The sequence below is a fragment of the Enhydra lutris genome, unplaced genomic scaffold (assembly GCF_002288905.1).
Source record: "Enhydra lutris kenyoni isolate GAN:26980312 unplaced genomic scaffold, ASM228890v2 scaffoldscaffold26, whole genome shotgun sequence".
Classification (NCBI taxonomy): domain Eukaryota; kingdom Metazoa; phylum Chordata; class Mammalia; order Carnivora; family Mustelidae; genus Enhydra; species Enhydra lutris.
In genome coordinates, this window is record NW_019154110.1 from 9,270,856 (window position 1) to 9,294,424 (window position 23,569).

Genomic DNA, 23,569 nt, shown 5'->3' on the forward strand with positions numbered 1-23,569 from the left:
GTTACTATTACATAAGGCCCTTCATGGTTCTCCATCCCCTACATTAAAAAAGCCAAGTTCAGGGCGCCTGGGTGACTCAGTGGGTTAAGCCTCTGCCTTCGGCTCAGGTCATGATCCCAGGGTCCTGGGATCGAGCCCTACATCGGGTTCTCTGTTCAGTGGGAGGCCTGCTTCCTCCTCTCTCTCTGCCTACTTGTGATCTCTGTCAAATAAATAAATAAAATCTTAAAAAAAAAAAAAAAAAAGCCAAGCTCTTTTTCACGTAGCACAGAACTCCCTCCAGAACCTGATTTTGGCTTACCTCTCTAACAATGACCGTTTGCTGTTCCTAAATGCCCGAACTCGAACTCTCTTTCTCTGAGCCTGCTACTCTTTTGTAAAAATAGCCATTCTAGTCCCTCAAAAAGTTGAGCTGAGGTTTAAGAGACAGTACACTTCGAACAATACGATTTACTCTCCCCGTCACTCCTTTACACTTTAAACCTGTATATGTCTAGTGCCTCTTTTCAACTCAGTACTATTTATTGAATACTTATTATGTACCAGGTACTGTGCGGGACACAGGACAGAGGAAATACAGAAAAATAGGTTGAAAGACGCATTCTTTGCTTTCCGCAAGCTCCTTACACTACACTTTCTCAACCATCTTTAAGGACTGGATCATCTCTGCCATCATGAACAAATCAGGGGGTCCTCCGAAGTTCAGGCCGGGCTGAGACTCCCAACTGCTACCAAGTTCCCCCACCTCCGCCATACCCTGCGGGAAACCACCCCAAAAGCCCTCCCGCTTCCCAAACCCTCACTGTGCCCAAGCTCACCACCGCCCAAGTGGCAGGCTGGGGGGCGGGGACGCGTGGATGCACTAGGGCCCGGACCTCTGCGCCTGCGCGCTGCGGCGGGCTCTAGGACCCGGATTTAAAGAGACAGGCGTTACAACCGTCGTGGTGGCGTGCGGCCTGTGGGCGCCGAGTGCGAGGCCTGCGGTGTGCGCCGGAGCTGGGAAAGCAGGTGAGGGGCGGGCGCGGCGGGCGCGACGGGCCCGGACAACCGGGAGGGCGATGGCCTAGCGTCCCGGGGATCCGGGGCTCGGCGCGGCCTGCGAACCGGCCCCTCGGCTCCTCCCCCGCCCTCCCGCCGAGCCCCGGGGCACACCCTCCGTGACGTGGCGGCCCCCCGGGAGCCCACGGGAGTTGGCCCGTAGCTCCCCGGGACCCCCGCGGCTCCGCGAGTGGGAGGGTCCCCGAGGCCCCTGTGGGGCCCCTCTAGCCCGCCCGGGTCTGCACGCCCGAAGCCGGTGCTCCCTGGTGCGAGCTTGGGAGCCTTTCTCCGTCCGTCGCGGCCCCTTCCCCCGCCCCGAGCTGTGTCCTTGCGCCCCCCGCCCACCGGAACCGAGGACCTCGCTTCCCCGCCTCCTCCGCGCGTCCGCGCCGGCCGGTAGCCCCTGCTCGCTCCCGGAAGGCGTCGGGGAAGCCTCCCCGGGAACTGTGGCTGCAGTGCGCTCGCTTCCCACCCGGGCTGCGTTGGGGCCCCAGCGGTTTCGTTCTCAACCACCCTGGAGGGAACGCTGCGCCGCGGCCGCTGAGGGGGGGCGGACGGGCTTGCTCCGAGCCTCATGGTGTCTCCTCGTGGCCCCGGTCGGCCTGGGCCTCGGGCCCGTGGAGGGGAGGGGGGCACGCTACCCAAACGCTCTCCTGAGGACAGTGTGGAAGCCGAATTCGTTCTGAGCTCCTCTGATGGACCTGCCGGACTCACATACCGCACCACTGTAGTTCTTGAACTTCTAGGGGTTATAGACCGTCTCTCCAACAAAATGTACATTTATGAATACGCGCATTTTGTGTACATTTTCAGGGAGTTCAGAGCCCACCCATCCCCCAGCCTTTCCATGGGCTCATTCTAATTTTCCCAGTCATCCCGTGAAGTAGGTATTTTCCCTATTTAGAAATGAGAAAACCGAGACGAAGATGAGTTAAGGGAGTTCTCAGAAATTAACAGTCCCTAAACTGGAAAGTCACCGTCCGTACTCCCAAACCCGATTCCCATCCACCTGCTTCCCACTACGGGAAGTAAAGCGGGCTTGTCGTTAAAAACCAATAAGGACTTCTACTACAAAGCATGTGCAGGTTGAAAATAATTTCGATATTTATAATTAGAACAATGAAAATACTTTAGAAAACATGAATATAAAAAGGTCTGGAGAATACCGTGTGGACATAATCCCTGCTTTCATTTGGGGTGATTTATCAGTTCCTTTGATTTTTGGTGTCCAGTTGCTTCAGCATTCCCTGATTCAAGTACATTATGAACAGGCTGATTGCCCATAGGGAGTCTCTGCTTGAAGGATAACTGCTTTACTGATGGTCATAAGGGCTAATGTGTCCTGAACTTGTGCTCTATGCCCAGCTCTTTTCTAAAGGCTTTACTCTTAGAGTGACAAGTTAGGTAGTTTTGTTATCCACATTTTGACAGTTGAAGAAATTGAGGGAGGGAGAAGTTAGGTTAAGTAACCTACCAAGGTCACACAGCTAATGAGCTACAATATGAACCCAGGCATTCTGGTTCTAGATTCCATTTAACTGCCTCTCAATATGGGTCATCTGATTACATCATAGATTGGTATAGTGACTTAATTATTTTCTGAGGGTGGCATATATGTTCTGCTTCACGTTAAAAACCTCACGAACATCATGTAATTTTTCTTGGTGACTAGAAAGAAACTTCAGGATCTTGTAATATTTAACAGTTATCATCCATTAAAAGTATCAGGTATTGCTGATGGCCTGAGAAAAGCTTTTTTATGTTGTTTGGATTTGATTCTCTTGTGATTTACTAGATGTACATGTGTACATTAGATATTTGAACCTCCTTCTGCAAACTGAACTTTCCTTTTGTTCATCCTGTACGCAATAAATCTTTAATGCTTTGGGAAATGTTTGGTTAGTCAGCATGGACTGTAGGAGGGCTGTGGGCTTTGGGGATGTAGTAGCCTAGCTCCTACATTTATATCTCACTCTTCTTGTGTCTTACACTTTCATGCAGCTGTATGACTTTGACTTCCAAGATCCTCTTCCCATCAGCCCTCCGCGCACTGGGGCGAAAAGAACTGAGCCTGTTCCGAAAGCAACATCACTGGCCTGACAGAAGACAATTCAGCCATTGGTCAGAAACAGATCTGCTTGATGGGCCCTGCCTCCACCAGAGAAGAAAGCCTGCTCTGTCATTCCAGGAAGGCCATCTAAGACCACGTGCCACCTGCCTTGTTTTCTTGCCAGGGGCGCATGTGGGACTCTGCAGTGGCCCCTGTGAGATGGCCGAGCAACGGTTCTGTGTGGACTATGCCAAGCGTGGCACAGCCGGCTGCAAAAAGTGCAAGGAAAAGATTGTGAAGGGGGTATGCAGGATCGGCAAAGTGGTGCCCAATCCCTTCTCAGAGTCCGGGGGCGATATGAAAGAGTGGTATCACATTAAATGCATGTTTGAGAAACTGGAGCGGGCTCGGGCCACCACAAAAAGAATTGAGGACCTCACAGAGCTGGAAGGCTGGGAAGAGCTGGAAGACAATGAGAAGGAACAGATAAGCCAGCACATTGCAGGTGGGTGGGGACCACTGCTTTTCCATCGAAATGGTGCTGAGAGAAAAAAGGATAGTAGAGTCCCATTTTTTTCTTTCTTCTTTCCTTTTTTAATTTTTTGGGAAGAATTTCAAACTCAGAAAAGTTGTGAGAATAAAAAAAGAAAAAAGAAAGCTCATAAGCTTTTGCCTAAGACATACCTGTTAACATTTGTTCTCTTTGCATTATCATTTGTGTTTTTATATGCACTGTTCCTCTTTCCACACGTGCACAGCTTGTTTTTTTCCTGAACCGTTTTAGAGTATGTTACACATATTTTGGCCTTTGCCTTTAAATATTTTAGCGCATATATCTTTTTTTTTTTTTAAGCTTTTATTTATTTATTTGACAGATCATAAGTAGGCAGAGAGGCAGGTAGAGAGAGGAGGGGAAGCAGGTTCCATGCTGAGTGGAGAGCCTGATGCGGGGCTCGATTCCAGGACCCTGGGATCATGACCTGAGCTGAAGGCAAACACTTTAACCCACTGAGCTACCCAGGCATCCTTCAGTGCATGTATCTTAAAAACAGGAATATTCTCTCTTGTGACCATAACACGGCAATCAACTCTGGTAAATTGATCCTTTATGTAATACTTTAATGCACCATTTGTATTCCAGTTTTGTCTATTAGTCAAACAATATCTTTTGTAGCTTTTTTCCCCTTCACAGTAGAATCCCACTCTGGGATCAGGTATCACATTTTGTTGTCTCTTTGGCCTCCTTTAATCCAGAACTTTTCCATAGTTTTTCTTTCATCACATTGATATATTTGAAGAATAAGAGTACCTACCATAACCCCCTCTTATCTTTCAATTTATTATCATATGGATTCACAGATTACTTTTTCCTGTGCTTATAATTTTACTGTATTTTATTATTTCGGTACTTAATTGTCCCATATTGGGCCACTTGGGAAAGCCTTTGATCTGGTTTCTGTGTCCTGGATGCCTGCCTCTCTTTTTTTTTTTTTTTTTTTTTTTTTTTTTAAAGTACTTTTTTACTTTATAGCATAATAGTATGCTCTTAGGCTTACCTTACTTTTTTTTTTTTTTTTTTTTTTAAGATTTTAAGTAACCTCTACACCCATTGTGGGACTTGAACTCACAACCCCAAGATCAAGAGTCATGTACTCCACTGGCTGAGCCAGCCAGGTGCCCCTCTTAGGCTTACCTTATATGTATCCTACCACAGCTCTGGAACCAGCGCATTTCTCTGAAGAATGCTGGTTCCTATTAGTGGGGGAATGGCTTTAGAGACCAAAATCTAGATGCTGTGTATCCTTGTTGCCATGAGGTATCTTTGCCTTTAGACCTTTAAGCAGACAGAACTGGAAAAATAGATATTTACACACAAACACATGCATATACACATGCAAACACATGCATATACACAGATACATATATATGCACACATATACATACATATTCACGTGTGTATATTTTAGAAATCTTACACCAATACTTCCAAATCCAGTTAGTCCTTTATGACCTTCCATGTGCTCATCTTTAAAGTAATATTCATATCTTCAATTAAGTATAATTCTGGTCACTGTGGGAGGACTGTGGCAGTAGCTCTAAAAATGGGCACCTGCGTATCGTTGTTCTTTGAGAGGAGAAAAGACTTCGAGGAGAGAAAGCTACTTTGCATATACTTCTTTCTCAAGTTCCTCATCCTGCTGTGCCCTGACTTGGCCATTGGCTCCAGCCTTTGCCACTTCTGACTAATCTTCAGAGGAAGAGGAAAACAAGGTAGAGTCCCAAACTCACACAGCTCAAAAAACACAGCAGCTGGGACTTTCCGTGCCTGTGCCAATCTCATGCTCTGTTCTCCATCTTCATTTTACTTTTTTGTTAATCTGTAAATTGGGGCTATAAATTGGAGCTGAGATCCCCAGGTTTTATCTGTGGAAAGGGGGGTTCTGATTCTACCCAAATCTGGAGATCATCATATATGGGATAAGAGGTGGAGAGTGCTGATGAAAATATAAGTTACTAATAGTTAAAGAGTAATGGGGTCTTTTGTCCCCCGAACACTACCCCCCCACCCAGGACTCTCTTACCCACTACCTCCACTCAAGAAGTACAGCCAGTCCACAACCAACCTTGGAGTAATGCCGTAGTAGTAACTTACCCAGCAAGGCTGTTAAGAACAGTTGTTAAAATTCTTTGAAAGCTTTTCTCAGGGATCTTTCACTGAAACATACTTTTTCTGGGGGTGGGTCCTACAGATCTGTCTTCTAAGGCAACAGGCACACCAAAGAAGAAAGCCATCGTCCAGGCTAAGCTGACAGCCACTGGCCAGGTGACCTCTCCAGTGAAAGGTGCCTCACTCGTCACCAATAGCAATCCCCGGAAATTTTCTGGTTTTTCAGGTGAGAGATTAGAGATACTTTAGCTGTTACAGCCCTCCTAATTTGGAATCCTATTTGAGATTCTGGCTAAGAGTGAAAATTCTGTGCTACCAATCACCTCATTCATAATTCGCTTCCCTCTGAGCAGGGGAAGGTAATGCCTTATTTTCAGCATTCCACTGGCATATTTTAAAATACAGTAATCTCTGTTGCAGCCAAAAGATGTTTGTGTTTTCAAGACTTTTTCCCCCTTGAAGTAGTCACCTGGGTCAGATGGAGATGATTATAACCTGCCCTATAACTTCCTTGTATTTTGGTGATGAAAGGATTTTGAGAAATCGCATCCCTAACCTTGCCCAAACCAAAGATGAGAGTGTGGAAGATGTCCTGTATGGTCTTACGTAATAGGTAGCATTGGGAAGGGGCTTTTACTTTGTAGCTTCGTCTGTTCTTCAGGTAACCTTGGGAAGTACTTTTATGAGGCCCATCTGACGAATGAGAAAGCTGGTGTCTGGTTCATTATGGAGTTAGTATTGATGGTGAGGTCTGCTTAACTCCCAACACCTGTGCTTTTTTACCCTGCACCCTGGTGCCCTTATTTGGAGACATTCTTGTGACTGACTCAGGTGAAGAAAGTAAAGGCAAACACATGGACTCAGAAATTGTTTGGAGAGGTAACTTTAAGTGAGTGAAAGAAGTACAGACTTGAAGTTGGGAGACCTGGGTTCTGGTCCCAGGGCTGTCACGTGACAGCTTGCTCAAGGGGGCAAGTGGCTTTCCCTTGGAGCCTCTGTGGCATCATCTGAAGGGGGAACAGTAATAGCTGCCTGCTTTACCCTACAGTATTCTCACGAGGACTACTGGAGAGAAGATTGCAAAAATTGCCTTGATTCTGTGGGATTTTCTTATTTTAAAACTCCGAGGTTTGTTTTTTGTTTGGTGGTAGGCCAAAGCCAGAAATACAGAGGGGTCGGTGTGGCAATAAGGACAGCACATTCCTGGATGGACCCGGGTCCCAGGGAGGGAAATTTGGGAGGAGCTGAGAGAAGTGGGGCATTCTAAAGTCTTGCAGCCTGCTCAGCATTGACGCTTTGGAATTTTGTCCCCTGAAATCCTCTTCAGATGCCGGGTCAGAGATGAGGATGGATTTAGAATTTACAGACCCCAGACAAGAGGAAGCTTACATCAGCAGCCTGCTTGCTAATGGCTCTCTTGGAAGCTTGCAGAACGAAATGTGCTGTATAAAGGAGGGGAGAGAGGGTCACTCAGGAGTTGTGCATTTATTTGGGGGTGTCTGGAGGAAAGTCTTGCTTGCTGACTACCTTTTATTTTGGCACTGAGAAGCAGGGATGGGTGGGTGGGAGTGGCCAGGGCTCGGGCATGCCTTCTCTCATATGGGCTCCTCATAGAAGAGATGGAACCAGGTCATCTTTAAGGCTCCTTCCAGCCTGTCAGTCTGCGTCAGTCTCCCTCCAACTAACATGTCCCTTTGTTGTTTCTTCTGTCCTCATCCCCACTTTTCTGCAGCTTTACCATTGCTCTGAGGTTCACTTGTTCTCTGCGGTGCTTGAGTAAAGAAACGCGCAGCAGCTGGGCCTCTGTACCGGTGTGAAGCCATTGTTTCTTTACCGTTAACCACTGTGATGCCTGTTGCCCTACCTGTGAGATGGGCATGAGGGTCTCCACCCCACAGGGCTAATTTGGGCGCTGCAGTGCAGCTCCATATAGAGTGCCAGCAGAGTGCTTCCTAGTTTCCCTTTCTTCCGTCTCAGCAAAGCAGATGAATCATCCCTGTTGTTTCTCTCTCCAACAGCCAAGCCCGACAACTCTGGGGCAGCCCGTGCAAGCCCTCCCCCTAAGGCAAGTCTGTCCTCAAGCAGATGTGACCCCAAGCACAAGGATTGTCTGCTACGTGAGTTTCGGAAGTTGTGTGCCATGGTGGCTGAGAATCCTAGCTACAACACGAAGACCCAGATCATCCAGGACTTTCTTCGGAAAGGTTCAGCAGGAGGTGGGGCCTAGAACATCCTGGATGGGCTTTTCCTCTTAAGAGCTCAGAGCCATGGCTGGTTTCATTGCTGTGTGAATCGTACAGTTGCACGGGACCTCATGCTTGGTTTAATCCTTTGTTAATACCGTCTTGAAATTCCCTGTTTCTCTTTTTTTTTTTAATTATTTTTTAAAGGTTTTATTGGAAGAGAGCGGGCTTGAGAGCTTGCACACAGGGGTGGGGGAGGGAGGGAGGGAGAAGCAAACTCCCCGCTGAGCAGGGAGTCTGAATCCAGGCTAGATCGGGGACTCTGGGATCACAACCTGAGCCAAAGGCAAATGTCCAGCCAACTGAGCCACCCAGGTGTCCTAAATATTTTTCATTTTTAAGTAATCTCTATACCCAACGGTGGGGCTCGAACTTAAAACCTGAGATCAAGAGTTGCACGCTCTGTCACCTGCACCAGCCAGGCGCCCCTTGAAATTCTTAATAATTTTGAGCTGAGAACTCTACATTTTTACTTCTTATTGGGCCCCATGAAGAATGCACCAGTTCTGCTCAGAGCACATTGGTATCGCTACTCTTCTGCCCTTACTTTATCCCCAGGAGGCTAGAAGAACATGTGCATTTGACCAAGAGGAAAGTTTACTGTCCTGCACGTTTGATCAGATTTTTGTGACCCATGTGCACAGCTGGAATAGAATATTCCAGTTCCTTGATTCATCTGACAAATCATCACTGAGCATCTGTAATGTGCTCCTCACTGGGGACGCTGAACTGGAAGTTTGGCCCTGCCCTGTGGGAGCTCAGCCAGAGGAGGGAGACACGTGAGCCACGAGCCACCAAATGCTATGGCCTCTAGCACTGTAACGAAAACGCACAGGGCATTTTGGCAGCACAGACCATGACGTAGACCTCTCTCTCGGTTCCTTGAGTTTGTATATGTATTAGTTTAAGCTCCATTTCTCAGGAAGGCCTCCATTCTTCTGTCTCCAGATGGTTTCCACGGTGACGTGTACCTAACAGTGAAGCTGCTGCTGCCAGGTGTTATTAAGAGTGTGTACAACTTGAACGATAAGCAGATTGTGAAGCTTTTCAGCCGCATTTTTAACTGCAACCCAGATGATATGGCACGAGACCTAGAGCAGGTCAGAGGAAAGGGAGGGTAGGCGGCATTCTAGGTGGGGTTCTGCCAAGCCAGGCACCTGAAACCTCTTTTTTCTGATTGGGGCACATACTATTTTGGGAAACTGAAACCTGTTTGAGCAAGCTTCCTTTATGAGAGCTGAATGTGAGGCGACAGCTGTCAGTTTCACAAGGTTCTGAGGACTGCAGTCCTACTCCTGCAGAGCCCCGAGAGGCCTGGATCTTGAGGGACTGGATTTCAGACCTCCCATAGTCTCTCCTAGGGTTGCCATTCTGGACCCTACTTTTTCTTGCTTTTTTTCAGTATAACTTGGTATAACATTCAGCTTTTGTTTGTTCATGACTCCAGCTTTGGCAACATGGAAAGTTTCTATTCAGGCAATCCCCCCACCCCTTTATCTGTTGACCATATTTGTTTCTTAGTTAAAATTCTTTATTTTTTTAAAATATTTTCTTTTTGAGAGAGAAGGGGGGGGGTCATGGGGGAGGAGCAGAGGGAGGGAAAGAATCTTAAGCAGGCTCCCCCCAAGAGGGGGCTCAGTCTCACAACCCTGAGATCATGACCTGAGCCAAAATCAAGAGTCAAACACTTAATTGCCTGAACCACCCAGGTGTCCCTCTAGGTTCAGGTTCTAACAGGAATCAGATTGGCTCAGTTATGGATTAGTCCTTGCATCATCCCTCAGTGAAGGCAGGTGGCCAGATCCTGTGGTGGATAGAGGTGCCCTTTCCAGGAACTGTGGGTGGGATAGATTCTCCAAGAACGAGGTTAATATGTGTGTGGTGGGGACAGAAGTGAGGTTTAAAATCTCTGGTTCATCTTTCATCCTGGGGACTGGAGGGATACACTTAGCCACTCTGGGGTTACAGCCATTTTGGTTTTTGGAGACAGGGCGACGTGTCAGAGACAATCAGAGTCTTCTTTGAGCAGAGCAAGTCTTTCCCCCCAGCTGCCAAGAGCTTCCTTACCATCCAGGAGGTGGACGAGTTCCTCCTTCGGCTCTCCAGGCTCACCAGGGAGGAGGAGCAGCAGCAGGCCCTGCAGGACATTGCCTTCAGGTGGGGGAGCTGCCTGATGGGGATGGGCATAGGGAGATGGAGTCACTGGGGAAGGAAGACCAAGTTGAATGTGCCTCACCCCTAGGTGTACAGCCAATGACCTCAAGTGCATCATCAGATTGATCAAACATGATCTGAAAATGAACTCAGGTGCAAAGCACGTGTGAGTACCAGCCCTCCCCTGACAGCCAAGCTGCTCACTTCCTTTGTTGCCATCTGGCGTCAGGACTTCAGAGTCCTGAGGTGGATTCAAGTCCTAATTCTACCTTGCTCCTTCCTGCTTGGCCCATCACTTGGACCTAGCTCAGCCTATCTTTTCTCATATAAAATGTCATGATGACCTTCTCATGCAGTTGTTAGAATTGAAAGTACAGAATAGATTCAGTAAATCTGTCTGAATTGCTTGCCCACTCCAGCCCATCTTAGCTAAGGTGGCATCCACGTAGACCCAGGATCTCAAAATTGCTAAGTTTTGCAAGAGCATTTTCCCTTGCGAAAGGCTTTAGACAGTGAAACATTAGCTTTCCCACTATACTGAGATCCTTCCTTTCTGTGAGAACTGACCAGTGGTTTTTGTTTCTTTGCTCCTCTCTGCCTTGACAGGTTAGATGCCCTTGACCCCAATGCCTATGAAGCCTTCAAAGCCTCGCGCAACCTGCAGGACGTGGTGGAGAGGGTCCTCCGCAATGAGCAGGAGGTGGAGAAGGAGCCAGGCCGGAGACGAGCTCTGAGCGTCCAGGCTTCCCTGATGACGCCAGTGCAGCCCATGCTGGTAAGGCTGCTGCTCTGGCCCCGCTCCAGATGTTCTGATCCTCCCTGTGAGATCTGGAGGATCGGGGCCAGGCGCAGTGCAGATGTGAATCTCCACAGGGCTCTAAAGGTGAAGGAGAAGACAGTGTTTAGCAGAGACATCTAAGCTTGAGGCCTAGCTCCGCCACCAGCAGGGTATAGGATCTTGAATGAGTTGCTAAGCCTTTCTGGGTTTTTCATTTCCTCATGTGAATGGGGTACGAAGCCTTCTGAAGCATCTACTTAGAGTGGCTGACTGGTCATCTTTCCTAAAGACAGCTGAGTGTGTTAATTAACTCCTAAGTTTCTGTGACCTACCCTGAAGTATCTCTGAGAGGTGGCGGCAGAGCCTGGCTTCCGAGGATCAGGGGCCTTGGCCTCTTCCTTCTGGAAAGAGGAAGCTTAAGGAATGAAGATCATGTCTGACCAAGATCATCTTGAGCCTCTGCTCATTTCATGAGAACTGGGCTTCCCTTTCTACGTTGGTTCCTCTGTGCAATGGGGGCCTCCACCAGTGCTGCCATGCCCAGTGAGAGCTGTGGGGTTGCCCCAGCGGGGCATAGTGACTTTCATGATCTCTGCCTGTGCATTACATACTACAGCCTGTGGTTAGGCTTCTGTGTTTGGGTTAGGGAAGTGTCCTATCTTGCCCGGAATGTGGGACAGCCAGCCCCAAAGTAATGGGATCTCCATCCTGGGGACAGGACTTCTGTCATCCGCAGTAGTGGCCTTTCTGCCCTTTATAGGAATTCTTCTTGGAGTCTGTTTTAAAACCTCTCATTTATTCCAAGAGTGGCATGGGGTAGATAGCTTTGTGCTGAACCACACAGACTTTGGAGTTGGGCCCAGCCGTGAGTGTCATTCCTGCCCTAGATGAGCTGTATACCTTTAAGTGGTAGGCTTAGGCTCTTCAGGCTTCTGTTTTCCCATCCATAGAATGAAATCCATGTCTCTCACGTAAGATAGCACATCAAGGATGCAGCGAAATTATGTGTATGACCTGACATGTACAACCCCCACCGCTGAGATGGTTGGCCATCGTCAGCTTGAGTCAGGATGGCGCTAGGAAGTGAAGAAGCCCTCCTGTGTCCTGTCCTAGGGATCCCTGGCCGCTGCCACCCTGCCAGCCTCCCTGACACCTACACCCTCTCCTCCCCTCTACACACCTCCTGTGCTGAGATAACTGATGCATTTAATAGCAAGCCAAGGCCGTGCAAGATCCTGAATTACTGAGAAAAAAATGAAATGCTGTTTCAGTGGAATTTTATTTGCTCTAAAATAGACCACGTTTGTGGTCCTCAAAAAGCCAGCTCCTGTGTCTGCTGTTGCAACGCTGTAGTCCGAATATGGCACTGCCTAGCCTTGTCCATTCCCCTTGCCTCTTCAGCGGCCTGGTCTCAGGTTATCCTCTGGTCGGCAGGCCCCAGGACCTGGACTCTGGGGCTCTCCATGCTGAGCAGCCCCCACTGAGGAGCACCTGTAAGTCTCCAGGCTTTTCTTTCCCCACCCCAAGGCTGAGGCCTGCAAGTCCATCGAGCACGCGATGAAGAAGTGTCCTAACGGCATGTTTTCTGAGATCAAGTACGATGGGGAGCGAGTGCAGGTGCATAAGAATGGGGACCACTTCAGCTACTTCAGCCGCAGCCTCAAGCCTGTCCTGCCTCACAAGGTATGGGTCCCTTCCTCTCTGCAGGGACTGGCCTTCTCTTCCTGCCCTGAAGAACCTCAAGGCTGGGGTTCCATAGTCATTTCAGCTCTGGGCCATAGTTGAGTTTATTTTGTAGTCATTGAAGGAATCTATTTGTTTTTGGAGTCTTATAATGAAGGGCTGCTCCATGGGGACAGCCGAAGAGCCCAGACATGGGTTAGTCAGCACAGAGCCCCAGGGGATGGTGACGCTCCCCTTGCCCACAGTGATGCTAGGACAGTGAGCTCACCTGGCAAGCGACTTGCAGTGCTTCTCTTTTGTGTTTCCATGTCCTGTGTGCTCCCCAGTGCTAAATTACCTCCCGGGGACAGAGGGCTGGTAGGCTGTCCTTCATGAGTCTGTTTGATAAACCTTTATTGAGGGCTTAGTCTGGGCTAGGCACTGTTCTTGGTAGTGGGTGTGCAGTAGTGAAAAAAGGACAGAAGTACTTGGAAGCTTACATTCTGATGTAAACACAGTCCAGCGGGGACAAATGAGAGCCCAGACTCCTGTCCTTTAAGGGGCATTAAGAACCTCGCCCCTTAGTCCTTCTCAGCACCCAGGGCCTCTGTGAGTCTTTGGACTTTCCTCAGGGAAAAGCAGCTGGAACATCTGGCCCCAGTAGCTAGTGAGTAATGGGGCTTCCTGTGCTAGCTGCCCCTTCTCTACTAGGACCGACTCCATTCTTTTTTTTTTTTTTTTTTTTTTAAGATTTTATTTATTTATTTGACAGAGATCATAAGTAGAGAGGCAGGCAGAGAGAGAGGAAGGGAAGCAGGCTCCCTGCCGAGCAGAGAGCCCGATGCGGGGCTCGATCCCAGGACCCTGGGATCATGGCCTGAGCCGAAGGTAGAGGCTTTAACCCACTGAGCCACCCAGGCGCCAGCACCGACTCTATTCTTCAGAGCCCTGGGGTGAAGGGGATGTGTCGTGGGACTCCTGTGCTGCCCTCACCCTTGCCTTCCTGCTGGACCTCTGAGCATTGGGCTGTTTATTTCAGGTGTCCAGAGGAGAGCTAAGCATTGGCCTCCGTGGGGCCCAGTAAAACTGCCCCGGAACTGCTCCTGGGGAGCTACCCGGTGGGCCCCTCTGTTACCTGGAAGAAGTCTGGGCCCTGCTCTCCCTCACCAGCTGTCCTGGGTCTCTCTTGAACTTGTGATTTGTAAGGAGCTGGGTTGAGGATTGAAGCCAAGTGGGACAGCGGGACAGGCCTTTCCTGTCCCCGCTCCAAGCATCATAGGTTGTGAGGGCCTGTGTACCCTGCCCAGGGGAGGACTCAGGCCCAGTCGTGCTCACTGGAACTCACCACTGGCAGCGCTTGGCAGGGGCCACCCTGGGTTCAATGAGACTACTCCCTGAACGGGATCCCAGAGACTGGGGTCCTGCCTGTATCGGGAAAGACTCTCGATTGCAAACATCCTCTCTTACTCATTTAGAAGATGGCTGTGGGTTCTGAGCTCCCACTCGGAGAAGACCCTCCTGTTTCCTTGCTGCTCCTGAGAGGATTCATTTACTCCTTTCCATCCATCTTTTTATAAAAGCTCACCTGTTCTCCCCCACAAATGTCTGCCTGCCCATGTTTATTCCTCCCTTCCACGTTTGTCCACCCCTACCTCCTCCTCCACATACTTTCTTCCTTTTTCCCCCGAACTCTCCTCCATGGCCCAGAGTGGTTCCATCCAGGCTGACCTTTTCCTGGGTCGCAAACGCACCTCTCCTCTCGTCTCAGTGGCTGCTAAGGCATAGGTGTGTTTTGCACATGAGTTTGGCTTCCACATATTGGTGTTCTGTGTTCGTTCTGGGGCCTGGCTTTTGCTTTCTGGCTCAGCTTTAGGTCACTGCCGCCCGTTCTTCCCTCACCTGAGTCCCCTTTCTGCCCCCCAGGTGGCCCACTTCAAGGACTACATCCCTCAGGCTTTTCCTGGAGGCCACAGCATGATCTTGGACTCCGAGGTGCTCTTGATTGACACGAAGACGGGCAAACCACTGCCCTTTGGGACTCTCGGAGTGCACAAGGTACCGGCCCGGCGCCCGGTGTGCAGGACTGAGCTGCTGTGAGCACGTGTACATGTATCTTTGTGCGCCCTTGCTCACGGCGGAGGGGAATCCGCTCAGGGTGGGGCTTATTCTTTGTTTCTGAGCTATTTCTGAATTTAGCCCTGAGTTTAGACATGTTTTTTGTTTTTTACATAAAAGGAGCTAGTATTGGGAACTCAGAATTGGGTTGGTTTCCATTTTGGACTGTCTGCCAAGTGCCCTTGTGGCCCGGGGGCTTCCGAACACATACAGGACTGTTCTGTCCACTGCATCCCGGGTCCTTGTTTTTTGTTTTAAAGATTTTATTTATTTATTTGACAGAGACACAGCAAGAGAGGGAACACAGGCAGGGGGAGTGGGAGAGGGAAAGCAGGCTTCTGGCCAAGCAGAGAGCCTGATGTGGGGCTCGATCCCAGTACGCTGGGATCATGACCTGAGCTGAAGGCAGACACTTAACTGAGCCCCCTGGGTCCATGTTTTATACCCACTTATTTTGGGCCTCATGTATCTACTACCTTGTTTCCCCTTACAGAAAGCTGCCTTCCAGGATGCTAATGTTTGCCTGTTTGTTTTTGATTGTATCTACTTCAATGATGTCAGCCTGATGGACAGGTAGAGATCTGCTTTTGGTTCCTGGGTTAGGAGGGGTGGGGGTTCAGATTGGACAGGAAGGAGGGGAAGGGGCTGAAGCATATGCCTCTTTGTATCCAAGAACTGGGGAGGAGGGAGCCAAGAGGTTGCATACTTGCCACACACTCAACTCCCCACTGACTGTGAGAGCCGTTTTGCTGACTGGGTGTCCTGAGAGCTTAATTCAGAGAGAGGAAACCCAGATCCCCACAGAAGTTTCTGTGCTCTAGCAAAGTGGACTATTGAGAGAAACAAACTGTGAACACTATAGGGTCTCAGACAGCACCCATGGGGGCATAAGGCAGATGCTTTTTAGCCCGGTTTTGCTTTCGGGAGAGGTGGCCAGGAAGCTGGGACTAGAAGAGGCCTGGAGGTGGGGACCATCTGAGGGAGAATTAGCGGTCTTGACTTCACTGCATGCAGATTCTTGGGTATGAGAAACCAGGATTGGCCCCTTGCACACCTAGACATGTGTCCCTCTCCCACCCTCCCACACTGGCCCCATCACTGAGTGGGGAGGGGGAGAAGATAAGAGGGGAAGGGGAAAGACTTGTTGGGCCTTGGACTTCAGTCCAGATAACCACCCAGCCTTGGGCTCGGGGGCCAGCGGTGGTGGGGCGGCGGCTGCATGGATGAAAAATGAGAGTGGGAGTCATTTTTCATGTGGGACCAGACGGTCTGGGCTAGAGGCCAGTTCTCCCGCGGCTCCATGACAGAAACAGGCACTGCAAGGATGAAGTGGCTTTGTACGACAGCTCATGGTTGTCCGTGTTCGGTTGCAAGGGAACCCTTATCATCCCAACACGCAGAACTGTGAGGCTGGGGGCTTGGAGCCACAGCAGACCCTGTCTTGAAGCTGCAGTTGGTTATGCCCCTCCCTCCTCAACACTCTGAATGGGGTGGGAGGGTCCTGACCTGACCTCCGCCCTCTCGTCCCCCTTAGGCCTCTGTGTGAGCGGCGGAAGTTTCTTCATGATAACATGGTTGAAATTCCCAACCGGATCATGTTCTCAGAAATGAAGCAAGTCACTGTGAGTAAAGACCCCACCCCAGACAGCAGCCTGGTGGTTCAAAAGCAGGGCAGAGAACCCCTGGTCAGATGTGACGGGGAGAATGAGTCCTCGTTTTCTCACGGGGGCTGCCACTATGTATAGGTTGTTTCCTAGTCTCCACCTACAAGGACAGGGCCTGAAACATCCTTCCTAGCTGGGCTCCCTGTGTCTCAAAGCTGCAGCCACTTTCTGGTTGGGAGAACTCCTGCTTTGCAAGACCATTGTTCATGTGTTCAAGTTGGGGTATTTGCAGCAGGTGCTTTACTAGTGTGCAAAAGGGAACCACCACCACCTTCCCACCGTGGTGCTCTCTGTTCACACACCAACCTTAGCGTCTCTCTGTTACCTTCAGAAAGCTGCAGACTTGGCTGACATGATCAACCGGGTTATCCGAGAGGGGCTGGAAGGGCTGGTGCTGAAGGATGTGAAGGTGAGCTGCTCACACCCTGTGCTTGCTTTCTCCCACGGGCTGCCTCCCCCAGCCTTTCCAGCCCTGGCCAGCAGAGGGTGGTGGCGGTCTGAGGTGGCCAGGGTTGGGTGTGGCAGGGCCTCCTTTCCAGGGTTTCACTGGCTCTGTTCCAGATCTGGAGGATGGGTTGGTGTATGTTCCCTGGGACGGCAGCTAAGGGCTCTTGCTCAGAGTGGAGTGGGCATTGGTAAAGCCGATATGTCAAATGAAGAGGTAAATCCCACCCTCCTAGAGTTTCCATTCTAGTTTGAGGTCTCTCTCCTGCTCTTCCCTCAGGGTACATATGAGCCTGGAAAGCGGCACTGGCTGAAAGTGAAGAAAGACTATTTAAACGAGGGGGCCATGGCTGACACAGCTGACCTGGTGGTCCTTGGGGCCTTCTATGGGCAAGGGAGCAAAGGTCAGGATGGCCTCCAGCCCCCAGGATGGTACTTCTTTGAAAGGCACCACCACTCAAGGTGTAGCTGGCCTTTTTATCGGCTTGATCTGCCAGCATGGCCGGTCATGATGCCCACAGCTGTGGGATCAAGGGCCCCAACCCAGCATGTCACCTAGGCAGGGACACTGGAGAGTTACAGACTTGGGCAGGGAGGGGTCAGGCAGGAATACCCCATGCTATTTGGCACAAAGAAGCTCACCGTTGGCTAGTTTCTGGGGGCCTAGTCACTTTCTCCTCAGGGAAAAACCTCAGAATCTCCTGACTGGCAGGAAAGCTGGGCTCTGAGGAGTCAACTGTGTGCTAGACTCTATTTAATTTTTTACTCCTCACCAGAGCTTAACAAGTTATACATGATGAGCTCCAGTTTACTGAAAAGGAGAATGGGGCTCGTATAGGTTAAACTTGTACGGCTAGCAGGAGGTAGGCCCAGGAGGTGAGCTCGTCTCTCTGATGCCAAGGCTCAGGTCTTTCCCCTCCAGCAGGCTGCCCCTCACTGGGCATGTGGGGCTGATGGCAGTGGCTCCCTCCATCCACCACTTAACTCACCCATGTTCCCGCCCCCAGGTGGCATGATGTCCATCTTCCTCATGGGCTGCTATGACCCAAGCAGCCAGAAGTGGTGCACGGTCACCAAGTGTGCAGGAGGCCATGATGACGCAACCCTCGCCCGCCTGCAGAAGGAACTGGACATGGTGAAGATCAGCAAGGTGAGGAAGGGAGCTGTTCGGCCCAGACACCTGGACTGGACCTCGTCCCCGAGACTGGTTGTGCTTATCGTTTATCTGTGTCCGCAGAAAGGAGAGCTGCTGCTTGGCCATGGGAATTGTAGGCCTTTAGAGGCTTTGAGGGCCGACCTTGTGGAAACTGGCCCGCATGCCCCCCCTGGCCACGCCGTCTCGGGGCAGGGAGGATCCCATGGGGTGAGGGTCAGCTTTCTGTGAAAAGTCACCTCTTCACACAAGCCCCCCACGAAGGGGGGTTTAAGTTTTGTTTTGGCTTGGGAAGGGCCCAGGACAGCATCTTTTCTTTTTCAGGATCCCAGCAAGATACCCAGCTGGCTGAAAATCAACAAGATCTACTATCCTGACTTTATAGTCCCAGACCCAAAGGTACCAGCCAAGGGGCCTGGGCGTCTCCTGCCCGCAGGAGGCGCTTGCAGATTGTCTGGCCCCACAGAGAGCCATCTCCGCCTCACTGACAGCCCAGCCCAGGATGGGGATCTGGACTGTTCAGCCAAGGGACGGGCCAGTCCACACTGAGGAATTGTCCTTAGTAGGGGCAGGATGAGACCAGCCATCCCCCAGACACACAGAAATGGTTTGCTCTGGAAGCTACCTAGGCCACTTCCTTCCATGCACTGACAGAGAAACTGAGGCCCAAAAGGAGAGCTGGAACTTCCCTCGGGTCCCATAGCATCAGCAGCAACAGTGGGACTAGAACCCATCTCCAGCCTGTTAGCCAGTGCTGGTCTGTATTGCTTCTTGCTGGTTGGTGGTGGTGGGGCGGGGGGGTTCCTTCTTAACCAGTGACTGAATCCTGACAGAAAGCTGCTGTGTGGGAGATCACAGGGGCGGAGTTCTCCAAGTCTGAGGCTCACACAGCCGACGGGATCTCCATCCGATTCCCACGTTGCACCTGCATCCGTGATGATAAGGACTGGAAATCTGCCACTAACCTCCCCCAACTCAAGGTGCCAACATCTATTGCATGTGTGTTGTCCCCCACTGTCCCAGCCTCGGAACCCTGGCTCTCTGGCCTGCTCATGTGTTCTCTTCTCCCCCTGCCCCCCGTATGTCTCTGCCCAGCCCCCCACCGCCGTCCACCGAGACAGGGCACAGAGGGCAGTGGAGGGAGACATGCCTGCCCCAGGGCCTCAAGAGGAGAGAGCTGAGTGTGCTGTTCTCAGCTTCCTGCTCTACTGCTCAGGGCTGGGCCCCAGGCTATAGTCTACGATGCTGTTAAGAACCAGGGGACAGAGAACAGTGATTTGTACCCATGATCCAAGGAATGGCCAAAATTTAGAAAAGCACCAAGAAAGCCAGCCTCTATTCCCTGCCATTTCTCTCTCTTCTTTATTCCTCAGCCCCATGGGCCTAACCTGCTTCAGAGGCCAGTGGCTAGGAAGAGGATGAGAGCCCCTGACATTCGGTGTCACCCCCCACAGGAACTGTACCAGCTGTCCAAGGAGAGAGCGGGCTTCACAGTGGCGGCCGGAGAGGAGGGGAGCTCCACCACAGGGGGCAGCAGCGGAGAGAACCAGGGTACCTCGGGGCCTGCGGGGGCTCACAAGGCCTCCAAGGCCTCCCTGAAGCAGCCCTCCACCAGTGCCAAGAAGGCAGGAGGAAGGCCGAGTAGCCCCAACAGCAGAGGCGGTAAGGGGGTGGGTGGTGAAGAGTGTGCTGTGAAGGCAGAGCTCAGAGGACGGGGACCCAGTCTTGCCAGGCATCTCTGAGGTCACATGGTTCGCTCTGTCCACTGCCGCAGACCCGGAACCCATTCCTGTGGTGTGTCCAGCCACAGGCCCCTCCATCTGCTCAGTAGAACTGAGTGACCAGCTCCTGGGAGAGCCTGTCAGATCTGGGGATGAACCGCCTCCGAGCTAGAGGCCTTACCCGCCGAGAGCCTCCTTGGCCAGCTCCCCCAGACTCCCAGCAGAGCCAGGACCTGGCCTCTCCCTCGGCTGCCCTGACCCCAGGGGTAGCAGCTTTCCTCCCCACTCTGGTTCTCATCGCAGGCTGTCTCCCACAGGCCACCAGCGGATTGTGAAAGTGGGGCAGAAGCGGAAGGCTCCCGATGAGACTGCGTGCCCAGCAAAGGTGAGGGGAAGAATGGCAGTGTCCCAGGGGCCCTGCTGGCCCGGAGCTTCATGTTCCCAGCCCTCTGCCCTTGGGCACTGGGAGGAGTGAAGGTGTTTTGGGGACTGACGGCCAGACCCTGTGGCCTGCGGTAGCTGCTCACCCACCCCGGGCCTGTCCCGCAGGACAGCCGCTCCACCCTGTGCCCTCTCATTGCCTTGCAGAGGCGGCCGGCCAGCCCGCACAGAGGAAGGAGAGCCGTGCCAGCAGGCAGGAGATAGAACAGCCCGGCCTCACTGAGAGAGGCTGCAGGTCCCAAGTCCCAGTTTGCATTAAAGAGAAGGGAGAGAGCCTGGTCTGGGTGGAGTGCAGCTGTGTGAGTTTGTGCTCAGGGCCAAAGCAGAACCAGCCCCACCCCGAGGAGCAGGGCAGGGGCACTGGCCAGGTGACTGGCCTCCTACCTGCAACGCCCTTCCCTTCTTGTCCTCCCCCGTTTGTCTTTGGTCTGAAAACAGCCGTTGAGCTGCTCCTGAATGTGGCAGTTAGGCTCAGCCCTGGGGGAGCTGCTGGCCCACAGGGTACAGAGGTAAACACTGGATCTCTGTCCGGTGTGATGGACCCAACAGTCCTCCTCCCCCTAGCCAAAGCCAGCATCGGAGATTGCCAAGTGGAGTCTGCACCCAGTCCCCAGCAGAAGTAGGGAACTTTTCCCATCTTTTCCCTACCGGAAGCCCCTGCCCCCGTCCATAGCAGAGCAGGGCTCCTAACCCCCATGTCTAGCTGCCTGTGTGCCGCGCACTGCTCCGTCGGCCAGCGTCACGGAGTCTGAGAGCCACTGGCCCTGCCCCCTGGGTGGTGCTATAATAGACACCTTCTCCTCTTCTCCAGGTCCCCAGTGTGGGGACCCAGCTACGCTCCCTCCTTTTCCTCTAGACCGATGCGGTATGTGCCCTCTGGAGTGGCTGGGGGACTGGGGCTTTGATACATGGTCCTTTCCTCCAGTCAGCTCTGAGATGGCTCCCTCCGTCTCTGGCTCTGGTTCTCAGACCTCCTTCCTGCCTGCCTGTGCTACGCTGGGTGGAGCCCCGGCCTGACCGCTGCGCATTTGCAGGTGCTGCTGGACATCTTCACTGGGGTGCGGCTCTACCTGCCACCCTCCACACCAGACTTCAGCCGTCTCAGACGCTACTTTGTGGCATTCGATGGGGACCTGGTGCAGGAATTTGACATGGCCTCAGCCACACATGTGCTGGGTAGCAGGGACAAGAACCCTGAGGCCCAGCAGGTCTCCCCGGAGTGGATTTGGGCCTGTATCCGGAAACGAAGGCTGGTGGCCCCCTGCTAGGACTGCGGCCCTCCCTCGCCATTGGCCACACGCTCTGCTTCATTTGGGGGTGGGCCTGGGCCAGCAGGCGAAGGCAAGAACACAGTGGTGGGGCCTGGGGGAGGGTGGCGGTGGGGGGTTGGGGAAATGGCCTTTCTTCTCCAAGCAGTGCGTCTTCCAGAACCTACCAGCCGTGGTCTCTTCCCAGCCAGGACTTCATGGCTGCGGGTGCCGCCGGGGAAGTCTGTGTCTCCTGCTGGTTTACATAGATCTTTCTGATCTGGGTGCTGGTTTGGTTGTATTTCTGTTTTCTTTTAAAAGTTTTTTTTTTTTTTTTTTCCCCCTATAAATAAAATACCTTTCAGTTACCCCGTCCTTCACTCCTTCTCCCCCGTAGGCCCCCTAGTGGTCAGGCACGGAGTGACGCTGAGCTGTTAAAGCTCAGAGCACAGCCACCTGCCCCTTCACTTGCAGGCTGGTTTTAAAGTTGTATTTAAAAGACTGCTCTCAGAAATGTTCTTATTATTTGGCAGGACTTGTATTCAGCCTGGCCCTTTTTGCCAGGAATGTAGCCTCCTTTGAAAGAAAACAAGATGAATTTTATGACTTAATTCTCTGTGTTCTCCTCTTACAGGGTGTGGGTCCTGGTTTGAAGGGAGGGAACCAGGATCAGGTAGGAAAACGGGGCTTTATAAGGGAGGTTATTGGAGCTACTCCACTGGGAAATACAGGACTCCAGGAGGCTCTGCCTCCCCTACATTTGGAAATAAGACTGGTCTTTAAAATAAAAAACCCACTCAAGGACAAAACCTATACGGCCTCCTTACCAAGAAAGGCTCCCATGCCACCCAAGGCTGGTTTATTGGAATAAAAGGAAAACAGTTCCGTGGAGAGGAGTGTATTCAGTAGAACTTTTCGTGGCAATGGAAACACCTTGTAGATCTTCCCTGGCCAAAATAAACGAGGCACGCTTAGCCACCTATCAGGTGCTCAGCAGCCGACACCACGGAGGAACTCAAGTTTTGGTTTTACCTCAGCCTTCCATGGTCACGTGGGGCTGGGAACGGCCACACTGGCTGGTGCAGCACCAGGCCTGGTTCACACCTGAGTTCTTGAGCGTGTGACCCTCCGTCCCTCCCAGAGGTGTGGGGAGAACGGCCCCTAAACCCACAGGCTGCTGCCAAGAGCGCACGAACTCCGCCGCCTCACGGGACGCAGCCAGCACGGGCCTGGCTCACAGTCCTGTAAGCTGGGACAGGCTCCTCAGGTGGTCTCCTCGTTCCAGACTGGTGTCCAGGAGTTCAGTTCTGCTGACTCTTTAGAGTCTGTTCTCTTTTTTTCTTACTAGCAACAGGTTGTCAGGCTTGTTTGTCCATCCCCTGTGAGTTAAGGTAATGAGACTCAACTTCTGGAACACGCTTGAGTGGGCCTGTAAGATTGAGGACCACTACCTCCCTCGGCCCTCCTCCAGGGTGCTCAACTAAGCTAATATTCCACTGGGAGGCTGCTAGTCAGTCAGCATAGAGGCCAGCCCTAACCCGATCTGGGGGTCTCTACCTGCCCGTTAAGATGTGTTGGGAAGAGGGGGCAGGAGGGATTGGTACCGCCCTGACTCTGGCCCAGCACACTGGTGTTTTTGAATAGGCACCATTCAGTCTAGTGAGAGTACGGAGAATAAGACTCCCTTTATTCTATCCTTTGCGGAGACAAAAGCCACTGCTTTGAGCACTGACCTACATAAATTTCCATCCCCCTCTCCAGCCTCCTCAAGCCAAGCTGCCAGATGGGGCAGCAGAACAAAGCATTCCCCCTGGCATTCTGCCAGAGGACACTGCCACTGCCCTTTGACCCCACTGCCCCAGCCCCACCTGTCCTGACCTGTGGCTTACACTCAGGATGCACCCTCGCAGCACCAGGGCCCTGCCAGCCACTGGGGAGCAGCTCCGTAATGAGCTTGGCCCAGAGGCCCTTTCTGGCCTCGTTGTGTGCTTTCTCCAATTCCCTGTTGAAGGTGTTAGAGGTCTCTTTCCTTCTGGTCTTCCTCAGGAGTGTTCTCCTCTGCTGCCGAGATTATACGGTCTATACAATTCTGTATTTCCGTGCCCCGCCCCCGCCAGGCAACAGCATCTTAAACCTCCCCAGCACAGTGCTCAAGGCCTGCCCACCTTTGGACCTTTGTTTACATGCTGCT

At 51.8% G+C, this 23,569-nt stretch overlaps 1 protein-coding gene across 4 annotated transcripts; it reads left to right on the top strand.

The window, feature by feature from the left end:
* The first annotated feature begins 1,404 nt into the window (after positions 1-1,404).
* LOC111151335 (DNA ligase 3) lies at positions 1,405-22,216 on the top strand. 4 transcript variants are annotated; one of them, XM_022509265.1, is made up of 20 exons: positions 1,405-1,812; positions 3,040-3,593; positions 5,839-5,982; positions 7,775-7,972; positions 8,948-9,099; positions 9,990-10,156; positions 10,242-10,319; positions 10,760-10,928; positions 12,459-12,614; positions 14,517-14,648; positions 15,202-15,281; positions 16,243-16,330; positions 16,704-16,781; positions 17,097-17,220; positions 17,824-17,966; positions 18,294-18,368; positions 18,803-18,949; positions 19,424-19,631; positions 20,008-20,075; positions 21,166-22,216. In XM_022509265.1, the coding sequence occupies exons 1-20, from the start codon at positions 1,613-1,615 to the stop codon at positions 21,397-21,399; spliced, it is 3,195 nt and encodes a 1,064-aa protein (XP_022364973.1). In that variant the 5' UTR covers positions 1,405-1,612; the 3' UTR covers positions 21,400-22,216. The 4 variants fall into 4 exon arrangements, with proteins under 4 accessions (XP_022364973.1, XP_022364977.1, XP_022364976.1 ...); XM_022509269.1 differs by having other exon boundaries at positions 21,101-21,227; XM_022509266.1 differs by having other exon boundaries at positions 1,406-1,812; positions 19,424-19,520.
* The last annotated feature ends 1,353 nt before the right edge of the window (positions 22,217-23,569 follow it).

Coding starts and splice junctions, on each gene's coding strand:
- LOC111151335 (XM_022509265.1), top strand. CDS start 1,613: ATGGTGTCTCCTCGTGGCCCCGGTCGGCCTGGGCCTCGGGCCCGTGGA. Junction 10,320..10,759: donor AACTCAGGTGCAAAGCACGT/GTGAGTACCAGC, acceptor CTGCCTTGACAG/GTTAGATGCCCTTGACCCCA. Junction 10,929..12,458: donor CGCCAGTGCAGCCCATGCTG/GTAAGGCTGCTG, acceptor CCCCACCCCAAG/GCTGAGGCCTGCAAGTCCAT.